Here is a 19,944-nt window from a genome sequence, read left to right on the forward strand (position 1 = left end):
GGGTGGAGGGTGGGTAGCTTGCAAGGGGATAATGATCGCCGGAAGTGTTCGTGCTAAAATATGCAGATCCGGCTAAATTGCCGCACCTACCCTGACTTCTCCTTCGGATATCAACCTAACCTACAAATTCCTACGTGGAACCTAGAAGAAGGTGGACGTATTGAGATTTAGTGATAGAACGATGCTATGATGCATGTAGAAAAAAAATTTTGAAAATCAGTACCAGACCGATACTAGAATATACAACACGTGATTGGTAGCAGGGCAATACTGGAATATATATAAAATATCCCAGTGCACTACCAAGCGCATGCCTTCGCGTCCTCTTCGCACTGGCTCCGATGCCCGTACCAACAACCAAAAGTAAATTCTGTAGTCGCTATGGGCTCCGGTGGAATGGCGTGAAGCATGCATAGGATGGCATGCGTGGGAAACTGTATACCACTTCACGTCAATGGCGCTCCTGGAAGCGTATAATTAATTTTTTTATTAAAAACGACCGCACCCCTCATACCGATCGCGATCGATCGCTCGATCGAGATACATGCCGGAAAAATCTGCAATTCCCTCAAATAAACCCTGAACCGGTAGAGACTCTTTTGAATTTTGCCGCCGACGGATAATTCTTCGTAATTTGATCGACGGACCGGATCTGAGAATTTTGCGAGGCGACGTAGGGGAGTCCGAGAGGGGAAATGAAATTAGTTAAGAATCGAGGGGCGCTCGACTGTGGAAGAGGGTCGAAGCTTCTAGAACAAATTTTCGTATATTCGTAAAATCGCGACAGTTCTGATTTTAACTGAAAATTAATTCACAAACTGGTAACCTAACCTCACTCTGTACGTCTGCAATACATCTATGCGCGATAACTCGGATTTTCTCTCCACGGTTAAAACGGCCACGTCGGACGTCAAATTCAAAACAACGAAGCTCTCAGCGACCGAAACTTCCTTACTGATAAACATACGTATTCTCCCACCCCGCGGGAACTAATTAACTTCCTAACACGAAATGGCCATTACGTTTCCGAGTAAACTTAAAATGACCGGTGCGAGCGCGCAACCAAATCGCACGGACGATGATAATAGTGAAATTATCGCGAAGAGACTATACGTACAGTCCAACGTGTCGTAGAGTAATATTGCAATTACCACAGTGTTACCAAGTGCATACCCTACATCCGTACGCAGTATTTATAAACGTCCAGAAGAGTTCGAATCTGGGTAAAAGGAATCTGATTGAACTTTCTAACGTTTTAAAATATTTCTATCCCCATGGTAACGCATTTATCCATATACGTACTCACTCGTATGACATATGTATGCATTTACCATCGGTAAGCATATCGACGTTCGTTATATATACGCGAACGAAGTAAGCAAACACAACGCCTTCACGTAGGTATAACGGCCGCAAGTATTCCGCCTACTTTACCTGTTAACAAATACAGCCAAGCGGTTAACATACATTTATGATAATTTATAATGCTAACAACCCAGTGTATTATGTTCGACTCGGAGATACAAGCATATTTCAATATCAGTCCGCAACTAATCAAAACAAGAGCACACGCCTCGTTTCCTCGTGTACCTATTAAACGCTTACCAACCTGACGGACGTAAAGGAAACGTAGAGTCAACGGTGAGAATGAAATGGCGATTCCACCCTAGAGACACGTACCGTGATACGGGGCGGGCAATAAAAAAATGCATACTATGGATTTACCATAATGAAGAAAAAATTTGTGACAGAAAAAAAAAAAAGTGAAAATTCAATATATACCTTTTTCAGTATAATTTTAAAAAGCGATCGATAGGATCGTACGAGTCGTGGATCGCCCTTGTAAAAATTTCTGGATCATCCGGCCCCTTTACCAAAAACGTCATCAGGTTTGCAACTCTGATATTTGTGAATGCCCGCTGCGTTCGAGAGTGGCTCCGATACCATCCATCACAGTGGTCAGAGTCGTGCGTGCCTGTGAGGCTATATATGCTCCACCCTGTACATTGAGTATACGTACATCGACTACGTGCTCGTACGCATTGACGATGCTAGAACTGTGAGAAGTGTAGCCTCAAGAAGTCTGTGGGTAAAGGAACGTTGAAAAAAAAATGGTAAAGGGTTGATAACGGTGAAGCTTTGATCCATCGTGGAATTGACGTGCGTAAAGGTAGGGTCAGGGGTGTCTGATGTGCGTAGAAGGGAAATCGCACCTTACGATTCATGAGTTGTCGCAATTGACCGGTGAATATTCATACGAGAGTACACCGAAGACACATGTAAATAGAAGGTTTTGGCTGGCACGTGGCCTTATATAGAGTGATACGTTCCTGGGAGTGTCTGGGCCTATGATGTCAAGGGAACGTCTCCTGAGGTTGCTCGTTCATTGGGAACGCTGTAGCAAGGTAGCAGAGTGCAATACCCAGTAGGAATATTGCTTTTGAATCGCACCTACGTATCTGGAGCTTCTATGACGCAATCATGAGGTGGGTATGTTGGTAATAGGGGGTTTGGATTGCCAGGGTTGTAAACAGGGTGAACCGAAAGAAAGGAAGCGGATGATCCGTTACAGGTGAGAGAATTGGGTTCGCGTGCGGCAAACGAGCTGGCAGCTGCCTCCTCTTGGCTACACGGAGTCAGGTACATTAATAATACGCGACTGACCAAGTCGGAGCGCGCGATCCTCTGCCAAGGTAAACCGCCATTGCGCAGCGTAAGAATCGGCTGTCTTGGTGGAGGAAAGTAGAGCCAGGACGTCCCTGGTACTAATTGCCTGGCTCAACGTTCGGATCCCCCAACGTCCAGGTCGGTTTAGGCTCGGATATTTTTTTTCTTTGGTTATCAGTAACAATCGCACTTCCCGAAAGCGTGGCTATACCTATGGGGCGCACAACGATTTGAGAGGGTCAGGTTAGGTACGTCGGATTGGCAAGTACCTGAGATCCGGAGCGCGTAGCTCCTTGGAAGGTCTCCGTGTAAGTCGAAGCCACTGGATGAGAGTTAGGACGGAGTCTGGTGTTCCTGGAAGGAGGGCGGCTGAGAGGCGGAGGAACACGAAGAATAGTATTTATCGACGGTGGAGGATAAACGGATGCTGCCCTTGCGTAATACGTATACAGACGGTCCAGGGGTAAAGCCCTGGGGGAAAGAAGTGGCTAAGCGGAATTAAAGGAACGACTTGTTGGTTGGTCGGGACTTCCTCTGTCTCCGTCCCTCCTGAGCTTGCACTCTCCGGCAGAGCCTGCAGGACCGATTCTCCTGCTCCCGCGGCATCCTCGTGCGAAGCCAAGCGAAAGGGGCGGAGGGAGGGCTGGCTGAATGGCTCGGCAATCCGTTTCCCAGGGATGCCCGGGGTAAGTCGAGCAACCCCCTTTATATGTACCTTAGACCAGGACTGTTGTAGCAAGATTCAGGAGGGGGCTGCTCTCCCAGCGCCGCGTAAAAAGCACATCCGAATTGAATCATTGCTGAATAAGCGAGAAAGTGGCATCAAGAGGGAAGAACGAGGTCGAGGTTGAGGCTCGTTTTCCCGTCGACTCTTTGGCATCCCTTAGGAAGCTCCCACTCTTGGCGCCATCCCCAGCGTGCCAGGTCCTATCGGAATAATTTAGACCCTTTCAATTCTCAACCCCTAATTATGATCCTCGAGGAAAGCGTTTCGCACAGGAGATTTTCGCTGGAATATAACGGGTGGACAAAAAAATTTTTACCCATTGGCCAAAATATAGCGGGTTCTCTCCGGGTCGGCTCGCGCCGCAAACTGTTGCGTCATAATTCGTAAGGGTTCCCACCCTCCCGGGAGGAGGATGCTCGAGGGCTTCGAAGAGGATCTCTGAAGTGTAGCGGATGAAGTACACAGCGTGGCATGCCTCTCTCTCTCTCTCTCTCTCTCTCTCTCTCTCTCTCTCTCTCTCTCTCTCTCCCCTTCTAGCTCAAGGACCGTAGGTGGAGGAACTAGAGAAAGCCGTAGTGCCTACGGCTAATGAAACAACGAGCGACGGGAGTATACCCGACATGGAACTGAATAGGGGTTGCTTTATATACCCACGTACTTACGTTAACTTGCGTCGAGATAAACTCCCCCTGAGCCACGAGAACGGCGAATGGGGTCGCCTCCTCGTGGCACGTCGTTCAATTAGAACGCCGGGCTAACTTAGCGTTTATGCCGCGGGGGGTTAAACTCGGAAATGGGGTGTGACGGCCAGACTCTTAACCAATCGTATATTCAAGCCAGGGTGGAAATATTAAAATATTAATAAAATATCAAAGGTATCATCCCTTACGCAAACATCCAGCCGATCCAAGTACAGTCGCTCCTTTCGATTCGGTGTCGATTGCGTAAGGAAACAACTTGGACCCCCCCTGTTTTCATTGCTCACCCACCCACTGCCGCCAACCCCCTTGTATATTGTGCCACGCGTCGATCCTACAGTCCCGTCATTATTGCAGCAGCCGATTTAGGGGCTGCGCTCCCGTTAACTTTGACTCTCGCGCACAACGCTCGTCTACCTTGCTCCGTACACTGTGGCATAAAAGTAGCCGGCTTAACTCGAGCGAACTCAATGAATATCCTGCACGTGTCCTGCGGGCCCGCAATGCGGGATGCACGTGTCACGTGTGCACCGACTCTCCTGCGTTACAGGAAAATTAAGAGGGTTTGTACAGTGGTGTATACGTACAGTGTACTGTATACCCAGTGAATTGAAGATCCAGTGGGCACTTTTCCAGGGACGGAATAAAATGCCTGCATCGAGAAAAGGGCCCTAAATATGACTCTTGGTATAGTGGCAGGGCCGAGCGAAACGCAGGACAAGTGCGTGACAAGTGCGTGACAAGTGCGTTTCCCCTCCGCCTTCTAACCACCCCATTAAATGACACAAGTGCCCCTTGGCTAAGAGAGCTAGCCGTGTGAACTTTGCAACGAGTCTGCGAAAAACCCGTCGACCTTATCGAAGCACTTTAGCGCCACGTCTCACCCCATTGTCACACCCCATAAGCGAGTCATGGGAAGAATCTCCCTATGTGACGTAAGAGCCCGTGAGATCGAATCTGGATAAGTTGAGTATGAACAAAATTTACCTTATTTAAAAAGAGACCCGAATTTTTACAAAATTTCCATTTTTTATGAAAAGATTTTTTTCGTACGTAACAACGTTATCGTCGAAATCGTGTTATTTTTTCGAATGATTTTTTAAATGATTTTTTGAAAAAAAAAAAAAAATTATTTACCAAACGTCGCACGGACTGTTATCGACGTTATGAGTGAAGCAAGCGTGTTATCATCGCTTCGGTTATCTACCCATGTGCAGAAGCCTTCACGTTACTCGACGACGTAATAGCGTATGTATCTAATAACAACGCCATAAAATATATTTACGGCCTATTATCCACTTACGTGTAGCGGCGCGCCGTTCCACGTACGTGATATTATTATTTAATGAATTGTGGGAACAGGGTTGACGCTTTTGCAGAATCCGCACGCAACGGCGCGTCGGAAACATTGGTAACGAGATACGAGCGATAAATTTTATGTAAACTCGCCAACTACCAAAAATCACACTGTGTCCAGATGTAAAAAAAAAATTTTTTTTTTTTCTCTCAACCTGTTTCTTAAATTAATCCTATAGCTTACACCCGTTTACATGTAAAATCTGTGATTTCGTGCACCCGCGATCGGATCAGCCGTTTCCACGAAAGGACCAAAACAAACGGTCCCGCTAATTACGAAATCGTCGGCGAGGGAAGAAGCGAGAAAAAGAGTAAATTCACAGCTGACGGATCCGGGAGAAGCAAAGGTGTGACGTTTCGTCGGACAAGAGTTCTTAGATACTAGGTAGATAATAAGCTGGTCAGGCTCTTGACTGTTTTCTAAGCTGGAACCAGCCGAGTAAGAGGGACCGGAGGAAGGACCGTACGTATACTATAGGACTTAAAGAGATACTCGAAAGACTTTTCAGACTTTTGTACGGTGTATATAGGTATACGCGCGCGGTCGAAGTTCAACTCCGGAAGTGGAATGGTTTTATCTGGTATAAGGTGGAGGCAGGTTTAAACGACTTGGCCGGACACTGTCGCCTCACTGGATATAGAATAGGACACAGGTGTGTCCCTCCTATTCGTTATCGCGTCTAATAAATTTACCTTAAGCTACGTTTAATTGCCTTAGGCTTTGCCGGTCAGCCGACGCCGAGCTGTAGGAGTCGAGCCGAGCGTCCCGACGCCCTTTGGGCCATATACGCTACCACCGATACTTCACGGCTTCGTTTTCCGATTTTTTTCGACGCTTCAAATTTATGTTGAGGTTACGTAGGTATAGCACAGGGACGTCAATTTTTGGGGTTCTTCACCCTGTAAATTATTTTATACCTGCGTATGGACTCTTGGCTATCGCTTACCATTGGGGACCTTGCGCAAAGCGTCGTAACAACGGTAATGCCACTAATTGTCGGTAGAAGTATTTCCGACCCTCGTAAATAACCCAAGACCTAAGAATACCCCAAATTTTACGACACAGTCATGTAAAGATTGTCCATACCCGTGAGCGTAGCCAGGCACAAAATTTGAGTATAGGAATGAAAGAGGCAGAAAATATTTTCATATCTCGATCTCGTCCCCAATTTAATTCACAAAGAATCACAACGAGCCTAATTAACAGCGCGAATCGTGATAACCTCATCCAGGATACAGTTACTTCCCGTACGTGTTTGTCGTCTACTGAAAAAAAAAAAAATAGTGGATCCTTGACTTTTTTGTCCACACATGACACTTCCTGAAGATTCCCCAGTCGATATATACCCGGGACACGTGACACTAGAGAAAACAGTGTACAGGTTAATTTGAAATAAAAAAACATCCAGGCTATCCAATGGCTGTACAGTCGATTTCGGGTTATCGGCCCGATCGAACGAGTTTGGTTTGACGTGTGACACACGTGGGTCCGCATACGTGAAAAACGTGGGCCAAACCATCGGGGACTGATTAGAATTGAATGTCGCGTGCATACGTGCCCGGTGGCTGCTACCGAGGAAGTCGCCTACCGATGCTAGGCTATAGGAAGAAGCACGGGAGTAGGTAATGGCGTATGTGGTAGCGAAGGTTCATAGAGGCACGGGGTGCCCAGACGCGGGAGAGGGGCCGGGTACAGGCTGGTATAACTATACGCAAGTGGAATATAAAAATCGGCGTCGAAGCGATCGCGCTCCAGCAGTTTGCCTATGCGCGCGTAATAATCGGGATATTCCCACACAGGGCATCTTGGCCCGCCGTGGGAAACTCATACGTGCGCTTAGCTAAGTAACGAACCACCCAACCGGCATGGCTGCGCCTGGTGCTTTAGTTGCTTCCTTATTTATGTAGATACTTATGGGGCGCTCGGTTGGTTCCCCTGGTTACTCGCTATTAAATGGCGATCTTTAAATTTAGAGGTAATCGGTTTTGGGCTCTGACCAAGTCGCGTGGGACGGATACTTTTTGCTTGGAGTATACGGACGGGGTTGATTCGTTTGTGTCGAATTTTAAAATTATATACTGATTGGAGAATAAATTTGTACAGTGTAGGTTGTTTAAGGAGTGAGGGGTCGTAGGGTTTTTTTGGAGTTGACGGTACTGCAGACTGGCTCGTGATGAGGTTGGGGAAAATTTTTTTTAGTGGTACGATAATTTTTGGTATACTAGTCCGAAAGTGATACTGGGCCTGATACGTGGCACGGATGGATCACGGACATACGATACGCGAAACGAATCTCGCGGGACTACTTGCGAATCTTGCCAAACCGCTTTTGCACTCATCGTTGGTTCTCTGGTAATATCAGCGACGGGACCCAAAGATCGACTGGGATCTGCGATATGAGAGAGGCAAGGGCCCAATGGTATTACTTGTTCAGGGCGGTAGAGGGACGTTGACTCTGCTAGGGCCCCGAGTAAGTGCGTGCTTTTTTTAAGGAGTAATTTAGTAATGCATAAGACTCGCAGCTGATGACGCGCACCAAGAGTGGACGGGTTGCTGGTATTGTTATTATTATTGGGGGAATTAATGTGGATCAGGCCCCCTTGACTCGGGGCCCGCAGAGTTAACGCTTGCACGTGTACGGGTATGCGTGAGGGAAGAGCGAGCGGGTACCCGAGTCATATAGATATATAAGAAAAAAGGGCCGGATATCGGAGGTGAATCTGGGGCCGATCGGTGCCCGGGCAGGTGCGTGAAAAAAAGGGGGACTCAGGCCCACGCGCCCCTAACGCGCCGATGCCACCGATATCTTCTTAAACTTTCCTATCCGCTCATTCATGCCCGGCTAAATGCCTATAATTTTGGGCATGATTACAGGGCAGGCTAACCAACGCCTTCTACTCGCTCGGGCCTCGTCCTGCCGTACCCAAGGGGTCCCATGCCTCGTTACGTGCTCTCTTGAAATTGAAACGGCACATCGCGCGCGCCTTGCATTTCTTCTTCTTCTTCTTTCTCTTGGAATGACTTCAGCAACGATATCCTCGGCCTAATGACATCTAAATCTTTGCACGGGTGGGGCCCAAAAGACGATTCCTATGATTAACTTTATTGCCTGCTTGTGCCGCTTCCCTTGGCAAACAATGTGAATACTCGAACCGATATAGCTGCGGGGCCTTATAGCCACCTGCGCCCCTTCTTCTTGGCCCTGATGCTTCTACCACCGGACACTTTTTACTTTTACGACGTGACTGCGCTTCGGTTTCTTAATAATCTATTATTCGGTTTTTTTTTTTTTTTTTTTTTCAACAAATACAGTGCCTTTGTACATTGCTTCTGCGTAGTCGATATTCGTTGCAAACTGTATCCCATCTCTCTGGCTATTGTATGACAGGCTCGATTAAACTGAGTGACGGCGTGAGATATATTCTGACAGATAGAAATATCCCGCAACTTTAATTGGACGGCTCAGACCAGTTATATTGATATTAATTTATTTATCTTCGATATTAATAGTTTATTCGAGTATGAGGTACACGTCAATTTGTTTATTTATCATCCACGCTGATTCCTTCGGTCGCGTCTAATTAATTAGGTACAATCTTAATTACGTATATCACGGTCTTATACGGATGGTGTCGTATCACTTCTGAATAGCGTGAAAGAATTATTTGATTTTATTAATGTATACGTATTAATGTATATAACCTATATACGTACAATTACACGAAAGTCCATATAGTCGGATATAGATTTTTTAATTGTACAGCCCAGCGCTCAATCTGTCCACCTGCTCCCTTCGAATTAACACCCGTCCCATTAATTTAGTAACTCCCGCGTACCACAACCCGATAACATAAGTCCTATCCGCCGGCAAATGGACGCTATTTTCAAAATTGACTGGCATTTTCGAAATTGGATCGCGTAACGAGCACCGACACTTAAAACCATACGATGTCAATTTCACGAGTGATTTTTCAAATAATTAACGAAAAAATGAAAAACTTGAAAAAAAATATCAAAACATATACCACGATTAATAAAAATTCCCAACTCGACCCTTATTAGAGAAAAATCAATGTAACCCATCAGCATATTAAATAACCCATGAAGCTAATGGAAAATCTACTCAAACATTAATCGCCATTAGGGATAAAAATAAAAATAATTTTTAGCAAATCCCTTGACTGAATCTCATTTTCATTCGGGACAGCCGTTACTGTTTTTGAGTTGAAATAAAAAAAAAATAAAATTTATTTTCATCGACAATTCCACACGCCCTAAGCATCCATCTGTTTCATAAATATAGTTATACCTTACCTAGTTAGATATGACGTTTACGTATTCTATTTAACACACAGAAAATACTGCTAGCGTTTAATATATGTTTCATCCGATCCCGTCTTATGCAATTCCGTGGAAGATCGGTTGTCGCGGAATTGCAACTGCGTCGGGAGTTTACGGCAGGACGTTAAAAATCCAGTCATTCAATTTAGCAGGATCGACTCGATAAAGCCTACAGGCACTTTCATTCCAACGACATTAAAGGACACGAGAAGCGATCAGTGGGATCGGTAATAGACGCTCGCCTAATCAGACCGATCATATTTACAACCGGCAGGAGAACACCGCGGAATCCTGTTATAGCAAAGGAAATACCAAAGTACCAACCTATAACTATATCTAAATACCTAATTACACTATCTGCACCAGTATTCCTTGAAAGATTCAAAAGGAGTTTCAATGCGCGCGACGAGTCAATTAGTTGCCCGTAGAGCTATGCGGAATTACGCTTCCCCCATAATCCCACCTGACTACGTAACAGTTAATAATTCCAATAAGAAATCGACATTATCTGTACCGCGATCGATCAAGGATCGTGGGATAGATTCGGAGACACTTTCTTTTCCGCAGTTCTAACCTCTGATTCATGACGATAATACCTTAAAGTGACTTCCGGTTCCTTTCTAATCGCTGGAAGCGACTATCGTTAAAAAAAAAAAAATGTCAAAGTGACAGAAGATAAGATTCAGATAATTGTACTGGAAATTGGTTATAGTTGTTTGGTCAGTGAGGTAACGATGGAAAATTTCTTTCTAGGTATTACGCAATATTTGAAAAATATCGTGAAATTTATAAAATGACAATTTAGACTTGTACCGATTTACTCGAAAAAAAAAAAAAAAAAAAAAAAAAAAAAAAAAGACTCACCTCCTGTTGCTGAATAAGAAAATCAGGGGCGGGTGGCGGCGGAGGCGGATCCGAGTTGGAGACCTCCTGAAGCAAACCCACGTGCTCCCAGCAATCTTCGGACATGTCCATATTCCTGAGCAGCGAGCCGTCCGGGTGAACCGTTCAGGAATACTCGAAGAATTTCCGCTTCCGGCGCTCTTTTCCCGATTACGGAATAAATATTCTCTCGGCGCGTTCTCAAAGCCGTTTATTTTATCACGCACTGTCACTGTCGTCACTCGCGAATAACGAAATTACAAAGGAAACGTCAGCCGAGTTAGCCTGTACTCTCCTCAGTATAAATATCCCCAGGCACTGTACCACCCGGTGCAATTGACCCGGCAAGGAGAACCAAGGACCCGAAGGACTCGCTCGTAGGATGGCCACGGGCTAGAGCCGTCGGTGGTGGTCAGTTGGCGTGGAATGAAGTTGGCCACGGGTTAGGTTAGTTCAGAGCTCGAGAGAGGCAGAGTCGCAGCATCAGAGGGAGAATGCTCGGAGGCGGGGAGTGGTGGCGCTCGAGGAGATCCAGGAGGTGATCCAGGAGGTGGAGAAGGGTGAACTGCAGAGTGGCCGCAAGGCGTAAGTCTGGCCTAGTCCATAGACGGAGCTTGGAGGTGGCGCCAAAATCTTGCCCCTGCCTCGAGGAAGACTCTCCTTCGGGAGGCAGAGAGGCGCGTCCTGGTGAGTCAAGACTTCCTGTTTCTGAGGTCTTCTTCCTGCGCTTCTTCTTTACCTATTTATCTATCGGTATCACCAACTACTCGGACCCCGTGGGACGAGACGTCGATATCAGGAGCACCAGGCACCAGCGACGAGCCTCGCTTATATCCAGGATGGTAATAGTCCCCTTTGGCAGGATGGAGTTCCTGGAGTTTCGCGCAACTCGCGGGGTCGTTTGAACGCGCGTGCGGGCTGCGTCGGCGTCGCTCACCGCGTCCCTTGCACTGCTGACCAGCCACTGCTGAGGAGCCACGTGTGTCCTGGGGTTTCCGTATGCCTGACTTGGCCGACTGGGCTGTCTGCCTGACTACCTCCACCAGGTCACTGGCTATGTTCACGGTAGCTGGCTGCCTCACTGTCTACCTTCCCTCCATTGCGACACCTAAACCCATCGGGCTACGTACCCTCTTTGCGCAGCACGTCCACACGCACGTGCACGAATCCACCTTGCATGTGCTCCACGTATGCCGACAACCGGGAGCCACTTCCCTACCGTTGAACCTGGCGCTAGGAGTATACGGCCCCGCCTGCGATCATCGCGATCATCTGCACGGGTGGGGTTTTCCGCGAGAGAGGCGGTCCTCCGGATATACTGCTAATCATCCATTTGCTGGGCTTCCTTTCTTTCTTCATTTTTCCAATAGACTCTATTTGCGCCCGACTCCATCGGCCCGATCCTCTACGTGTCTTATAATGGCTGCAGTGTTACGTTGGCTTCCACTGCACTCTGGCTCCATGGACTTCCCCGATGGATCTGGCCTAGGTAGACACGTGGAAAAAAAGATAGGGGAATTATAAAGGATTCACGAGGGGTTCGTACCTACCGATATCGACCTGTTAATACCTCGTGATCGACACACGTGCGACAGTGACTCTTTGACTTTTCATTTGTTAATATCCGTCAAATTATTATTTGTTCTCTCTTATATATTTCTGTCAACGGCCTTAGGTACGTATGTGAACTGTCAATGAATTTTGACAGTTTTCATCAGAGTTACATATATGTATACTATATATGTTTTGATATCGATATATCAAATCTGGACACTTATCAGATTTTTTGGAATCGAAACAGCTAATCGCAGAGGTGACGACATGCTTTGTTATTTTCGTTTCGATTTCACGGAAATACGTTGCCAAAGAGAAGTACTTTTTTTCCGTATATTCTTATCTCTTTGACCATTTCTGTACTATCACTGTATTCTACGTTCATGGGTAGCAGCATCGTGTCGTTACCCAGGATCGACTCGACTCTCTTCCCATCTTCCGGATCGGTGGCTTTCCTCTCGACACAGGAACTCAAGTGTTGGCTGACTCCTCGACTTTGTGTATTCTGCGCACTACCTCGGTTCGCGATGACACAGCCGTCAATAATGCGATAATATATAATGCCTGTCGAACGCGTCCTCGCGATCCTGGATCTTTTGAAAGGACCTTTGCCGCACGTCTGGAAAGAATTGTCGGTAATATAAATAAAAGCTAGGAAGCCTAACGGGGCAGTGTAAGAAAATGTTGGGAGTAAAAAAAAAGAAGTTTAAAATTAATTGACCGATTAATAGTTTCTTTGAATACCTTTGAGAACTGGAGTGTACATCATAGGATCAAATGAAATTGAGAGAGAATGGTACCCGGATGAGTAACAGTTCCTAAGAGACTCATATATGTTTCACATCCTTGATACATTCCCCCAACAAAAAGTATAGCCAACAAACGTATCCCCAATCACAGCCCTTGTCGAATTTACTGCTACACGCGACTCTACCTTGGCCAAGGATGGTAGGAGCCGGCGATATAGATCCAATTTTTTGCCGGCTACCCGGCGCATATGCGGCCCGTGTATTTCTGGGGCCGCGCACGCACGCGAGAGTTTATGTCGCCCTGGAATTCCTTGGCAAAAAGCTAGACGGCGCTAATGCTTGGGCTTCGTTGTGGGGGACGCCTTGCATTCCAGAGGACTCTCGAAAGATACCCCTTTCGGTGTGTACGGACGAGGACGATGATGATGGAGGATAGGAAGCGGCTCTGAAGATACAAGAAAACCACGTAATGTATATGAAGATACGACAGATGGAGAAGAGACAAAAATTTAAGGATGCATCGCTGTTCCTTTTCCTATTAGGATTCCCTGATTCCTGCGATTTCATCTCATCTGTCCCAATTCCTGGATGGGGCTTTCCTTTTCTTCTTCGAGGAAAGTAGAGGCCAGGATTTACACAAAACCATGCAGTTTTAAATCTCGTATCTCGCGGCTGGACGCAGCACGTGCGTCGCTGCGCTGTGCATCACACACGTGGGCTGTGGATAAGTGCGGCTGGAAACTTGGAAGGCATTTTTATGTATGCACAGGCATAAACATAATGCAGAGAAACACGGGTAGATGATATCGGGGATGCACCTACGGGAACGCAGGGCGTCGCCGGGGCCTTTGTACTTTGACTACGGCCGCTCATCTCACGTGAACTCGACGCGACCTCTACGTCACGTTTTTATTCCTCTTACGAATCTTCACAGAACGTGGACACGTATATCAATCTCATTGTCAGTCCCTTGAGATTCCGTAATTATTTAATTTACCAAAAATTCTCCTTCGTCTAAAAAAAAATATATATATATATATATATATATATATATATATATATATAGATTAACGCCCAGAGGAAATCTTATGGTAATACAGAATGAAAATTCTAACGATTCATGCAAATCGTTAATTGACGCTCTATTAAAGTAACTCGATAAAAAGTATTTAATTACAAAGGTATACCGACGTAACATCCGGTTCGTTTACTCACCCAAGGAAATTTGCACATGCACTCTTTTACGCCGTGGCGTCATACTCTTCTTTTCTAACGCCGACGAGCGTGCTGCACGCACGTGCATCCCTTTGGCTTATACTTGGCATGGTACAGTGATGATTAGTAAGGTCATTTTCTTAATTACAAGCCATTGTAACGAGTGCAACAATTTTTATACCAAAATGGGATCTTGCAATCTACTCAGTGCCATTCAAACGAGGTACAAAATTGTACTGAGTTTCGGGAATAGGCACTGCTATACCAATTCTCAATGTCTGTGCTGCTGGAATCTTCGGCTTCTTCTGTCGCCATTGCGTTGGCTACTGTGGAAAATATTGCCAGTTGTAAATTAAACGTGAATTTATTGCGCCGGTTAGTAATTGCGCGTTGAATAAATATAGAGGCGTGCGTCGAGTCGTAGCAAACGGCTGGCGGGGACAGATTGCGATTTTCTGCTGAAGCTGCTGTTGCTACTGGAGTTCGTTCCGATGAGGGAAAGAGGGTGAAAAAGGAGCCAGAAAAGCAAAGCCTAGCGACAGATGTGAAGGGTGAGAGTTGAGATTTTTGCAAGTCTCGTGTACATGCTGCGATCTATTCGATTCAATATTCGATATCGATACGAGACAATGCATCCATTAACAACGTCAAAATGTACGTATTTGCATTCTTTTTATCGGGCCCTGTGAATTTAAACGTGGCGAAAGGTGTCGAATAAATTTTCACCTCTTCCTGTACTGTCAATATATACATCGCCACGATTAAGTTGCAACTCGTGCTTCGCAAAGTGACGGGAATAAATCAGCAAGTGGTAATACTTCTATTGGAATCTACCAATGGAGGATTTAGTTTTGAATAGCTAACCGTTTTTTTCTTCACTTTCTTCTTCATTTTTTTCTTCCTTCTTTCCATAAATCCAATATTAAGGCACGGCTTGGCTGCTTAACGATATCTAATTTCACGTTTCTCATGTATACAAGGTGCACAATACGTCGCCTGTCGCAATTTCTCATCGCGATGCAACATTGTTTTCTATACGGCACGCGTGTAACGCAACGCAACAGGGAAAGGCGAGGCTCTGCTCCGACGGTGGTATAATCGACAGAGCTGAGAGTAGTACCGGGATGTCCGCGAGTGGCGCTAGCGTTCCATCAGTAGTGCCAAGATGGCGACGCCCAGTGAGCTGTCTCTCGAAGAAATTCGTAAATATCTACTGGAAAACGGTGGCTCGGCGCGCAATCACGACGTGGTGAAGCACTTTAAGAAGTTCCTGACGGACCCGGAGACGCGAGGTAGGTCGTGATGCCTCGATCGGCGCGTGTCCGCGACTGTCTGCCGTCTGGTCGTGTCGTGCGTGACCTCAACGGCCCGCTATGCGGTAAACATGCCCGCAACATTGCAGCTCTCGCGAGTTGCTCTACACCGCGAGTCAGGGCAGCTCGCGAGCAATGCGTATAAATAGCACGGTGCAATGCAATATTTTACTTTCAGTCGAGGCGCGGAATAAGTTTAAAGAGTATGTAAATACCCTGGCCACCATAAAAAACGAGGAGGTAGGTACCCACGTCGCATTTGTTCTCTCTGACAGGAGCGACTTGTTGCACACGCCGTGCGCCGTTGCCAGATCGCCAACACGTCAAACGAACCCGGGAGTTTGAAATTTTTCATGGCAATTCTTCGTATCATTAGGCCGCGTTGCGAATTTTCGAAATTTAAAAAATTTCCTATTATCGATATAAATTTTAAAAAATCAGACTAAATTTTCGTGAAATTTTGTGTTTAATTATTTTTTATCAATTAACGTGTGCATCATAAAAATAGTGTTTTCAATATTGCTCCGGTAAATAGTGTATTAATGAATTATAATTATCCCAGTAATTAAATACTCATCCTGACCTCAGTGTTTTATTCGATAGAATCGTGTGCAAGTCGCTCCTACTTCAATAATCGATAACCAGTGAACTGATTGTGATTGTCAATGATAGGGTGAGAAGTACCTCGTCCTCAAGAAAAAGTATCGTCAAGGACCACTCGTGCTATCATCCCCAGTTCCATCTGCCCCGTTTCAACAAGACTCCAGCGTGGCAACCCCTGACCTAGCAACTCCGGTATCCCCGCTACGAGAACCACCACCGTATCGTCCACCACCTCCTGCACCCTTGAGTCCTACAAGCCCCTCATCCCCAGTTCCACGTTATCCGGACGAGCCTCTTTACCCTGTCGGAGCAAGTGAAAATGTCGATAAGGAGGAAACGACTGAAGAAAATTCCAAGCAGGATCCTGAAGAGGTTGTCGAAGAGGATGCCAGCCAGGTCTCATCTCCCCCAGTGCCACCACGTCGTAAGAGCCAGGATAAACTACGGCTTGAGAACAAAGAGAACATCAACATGGATAAAATGAAACCAACCACTGACAACGTGATGAAGGTAGTGACTTTTTCTTTTATCACCCAAAAAACATGCTTTCAATCGTCAAAGGGTTAAGCTTTGGTTTTCTCTATACATCCTCTGTATTATTTTATTTTGGCATGTATTGTAGACTCCTGGCTTTCGTACGACCAACCAAGATGAATCTGTAGGATCCTGGTACTTGTCTGGCTTACTGCATCCTAGAAACTTTCAACCTGCACTACCTGCTCCTCTTCGCACCTTCCTTCATCATGTAGCGCCGCACTCTATCATCCTGTACACATCCGTCGACCTCTAGGATCATCATCTACCATTTAGTGTAGTGAATATTGAACTTGGTCCACGTCTTCGCACCGTCCTTAGATCCTCTTAGCATACTCTGTCCATCCGTCTGTATTGCTATGGTCAATGGTATCGGTTAGTGCACGCTATTCAGTTGTGGCTCGTCTTCCTCCCTGCCTTGAGAACGAATAGGAAAACAGTTGTATATACAGGAGGACGTGGCCAATACCGGATCGGCCGAGCAGCTAAGTGTTCGCGAACGGATGCAACGGTTCAACCGGATGGCCAGTGAGACAGACATGAACGCTCGACCTAATGGCACTACGACTCCTACTAAGAAACGCTCCGATAAGGTAACCTTCGATATAAATCTTTCAAAAAACGTATCCAGCATGGCTGTCGCAGTTTTTACGATAAAATTTCGCTCTCTTCACCGTACGGTTTTATATAACGGTTCAGTCAATGACCGTACACCTATTGACTATTTATATACCTAATAGGTCCATGACTATTGACGAGTCGCAAATATGACGCAACGTGTTATCCCGTTCGATTGATATCAAAGGAACCCCGACGTAAGGAGATATCCTTACGGATGGGAAAGGATGCGCTGTACGAGGCAAAGTGTTCATCTTGCATACCGAATGAACTACTAGGAATCACCAAGGCGGTCGCCGCCTTCGAAACCCACCCTCAACCTCCCACTCTCCTTTATGCCTCTTCTTCATATTACACTTTTACTTTCTTTTCCTTATCGTCCTCTCCCCCTCTCCCTCCCCCTATCCCCACCGCCCTCGCTAAGGCTTGTGCCGTTTGTTGCGCCGAGCAATATTCATCACATTTGAATATCCCGGCTGTATCTCCCGTCCCGATCAGGATGTTGCGTCGATGTTGCCGTAAATCATAATTAGCTGTGTTTAAAATTAAAAGTGGAAGATCCTCAGATCCTTCCGCCGGCAAGTACAAAGCGGCCACCGCCAGGATATGGACGATCCTTCGTAATTCGGATGGTTTTTATCGTGTCAAGGGATGAAAGGGTGCCGACCACTTCGGCGAACAGATACCGTTTTACAAAACGGAAGGAAGTAACCCTTTCCTCGGTTTCCTCTGCCGATTACCATCTCATCCACCCTTATGGGATTTTTTTTTTCGGTCGATATCAAAGGATTATTGGATTTCACAGTAACGACATACTGTAATAATATTTATATTTAGTTGTAGACATTAATGGAGGTCTGCCAGCCTCATTTACTTATACACTGTGATTTGGAATTATTTTTGACAAAACGGAAGGAAGTAACCTTTTTCTCGGTTTTCTCTGCCAATTACCATCTCATCCACCCTTATGGGATTTTTTTTTTCGGTCGATATCAAAGGATTATTGGATTTTACAGTAACGACATACTGTAATAATATGTGTATTTAGTTGTAGGCATTAACGGAGGTCTGCCAGCCTCATTTACTTATACACTGTGATTTGGAAGTATTTTTGACAAAACGGAAGGAAGTAACCTTTTTCTCGGTTTTCTCTGCCAATTACCATCTCATCCATCCTTATAGGCTTTTTCCCCTAATATTCGGACGATATTAAACAATTATTTGATTTTACAGTAACGATATACTGTGATAATATCTATATTTAGTTATAGGTATTAATCGAGGTCTAGCAGCCTTATTTACTTATAGACTGTGATCTGAAAGTATTTGTTCAGCCAATTGACTGTACGTCGTATATACAGAAACGGATTGACCGCCACAAGGGGTGTCTTCTCGTGCCTCTCCTCCTCATCTCCCGACTCCGGACATCCTGTAATCTCTCCCGTCTTTTGCTTTTCTTCACGATAATTATCATGCGCAATGGCTGCACCATTCCACCCTCTGAATTCCTAATGATCCCGCACGTCGCTTTGTGTCGCGTGCCACCGTGCCGTGCAAGTGCCGTGCAAGTGCCACTGACAAGCCAGCGTCCCACGATTCACGTACACGTATACTCGCGTCAAAGCTACGGAGCCACGTCGCTATCGCGATTCGCGCAGCAGAAACTCCTGCCACGTAGTTGCGCGCGATAAGGAGTTCCTCGAAAAGTTTTCCTTTCCTTCCATCGGCCTCCCGTTTGGCGGAGGAAGAAAAGAGGGGATCGAGGTTAAAGAAAAAAAAAGCAGGAACCAAAATCCAGCCAATCGGTATGATCGTAACGACGCCCGGCGACGTCGGTGTCCCGTCGTTCACAATGAACGAAAAATGTCGCGTGCACAATAGCCACCCGCGCTACGACGTTTTCGCCGCCTAATGTGACGATTCGTAAGCGGCGTGCCTTCTGTCGCTTCCGTGAAAGTAAGCTAAAGGAATGGGCGCTGACGATCCGGTCGTTCGCCACGCTTTTTCCGTACCCCTTTACCGACTCAAAGACACGCTTGTTTTTTTTTTCCTTTTTAAGGATTTTCAAGACTTCCGGGGATCTTGCCGTTGAAAATAAATCGACGAGTTTCCTGGGTGGTATCGAATCTTCCCATCCTATTTGAATAACTTGAAAATCATCCCCCTCGGGCCTGCCGTCGGATACGGCGAAGGATCCTGGAACAAGGGTCTACTCGGGAGACTGGCACTTCGAAGAAGGACGCGTTCTAATTAGGATCACGCGTGTTCGCCTCTTACGTGTCTTGTTAAGCAGTTTCAACGCGCAGACTTATTATTATAGGGACGAGCGGAAACCCCATGGTACCCTCTTTCAAACCCCCCCACGAAAGGGGTAACTCCCGAAACCAACGCCCCTGACGGTGGCAACTCCGTCCCGGCCGAACTTGGAATTCCGTATAGTAGTTCCGCATACATTAGGGAGCCTGAAAGTTGGGGGGGTAGTTTGCCTGCTGGCAAAGGAGCGAAGACGAGCCGAGGGATGCTGAGACGGCGAAGGGTGTAAACCGCACAAAGTAATCTTACAGAATGTATATGCAAAGAGGGTATGGGGTCGGGGGAGGCCACAGCTTGCGTGATCCCGGCCGCGACAACCTCGACAAGACGCCCTGAAGCAAACTTAGCTACCTTATACCCAGTTCAGCCGGGG

At 46.2% G+C, this 19,944-nt stretch overlaps 2 protein-coding genes across 9 annotated transcripts in view; one reads left to right on the forward strand and one right to left on the reverse strand.

Moving 5' to 3' along the window:
* LOC107271004 (homeobox protein araucan) overlaps positions 1-14,482 on the reverse strand; it is a 46,197-nt gene extending 31,715 nt beyond the window's left edge. Inside the window, exons 1-4 of one of the 2 annotated variants that reach the window (XM_015746543.2) lie at positions 14,191-14,482; positions 13,161-13,989; positions 12,635-12,845; positions 10,655-12,157 (exon numbers count right to left, since the gene is read on the reverse strand). In XM_015746543.2, coding sequence (XP_015602029.1) covers positions 10,655-10,765 — 111 coding nt within the window. In that variant the 5' untranslated portion in view covers positions 10,766-12,157; positions 12,635-12,845; positions 13,161-13,989; positions 14,191-14,482. Of the gene's footprint in view, positions 1-10,654; positions 12,158-12,634; positions 12,846-13,160; positions 13,990-14,190 lie in introns of those variants that run through there. The other variant, XM_015746545.2, reaches the window with a different exon arrangement.
* Positions 14,483-15,179: 697 nt separating this feature from the next.
* LOC107270998 (ankyrin repeat domain-containing protein SOWAHB) overlaps positions 15,180-19,944 on the forward strand; it is a 71,977-nt gene continuing 67,212 nt past the window's right edge. For 2 of the 7 annotated variants that reach the window (XM_025088258.1, XM_015746531.2), the window contains exons 1-4: positions 15,198-15,482; positions 15,682-15,743; positions 16,176-16,616; positions 17,093-17,233. In XM_025088258.1, the coding sequence (XP_024944026.1) occupies positions 15,356-15,482; positions 15,682-15,743; positions 16,176-16,616; positions 17,093-17,233 (771 nt within the window). In that variant the 5' untranslated portion in view covers positions 15,198-15,355. Of the gene's footprint in view, positions 15,569-15,681; positions 15,744-16,175; positions 16,617-17,092; positions 17,234-19,944 lie in introns of all 7 variants that reach the window. The other 5 variants (XM_015746530.2, XM_025088259.1, XR_001538490.2 and 2 more) reach the window with 5 other exon arrangements.

This window comes from Cephus cinctus, unplaced genomic scaffold (assembly GCF_000341935.2).
Source record: "Cephus cinctus unplaced genomic scaffold, Ccin1 Ccin1_scaffold0862, whole genome shotgun sequence".
Taxonomy (NCBI): domain Eukaryota; kingdom Metazoa; phylum Arthropoda; class Insecta; order Hymenoptera; family Cephidae; genus Cephus; species Cephus cinctus.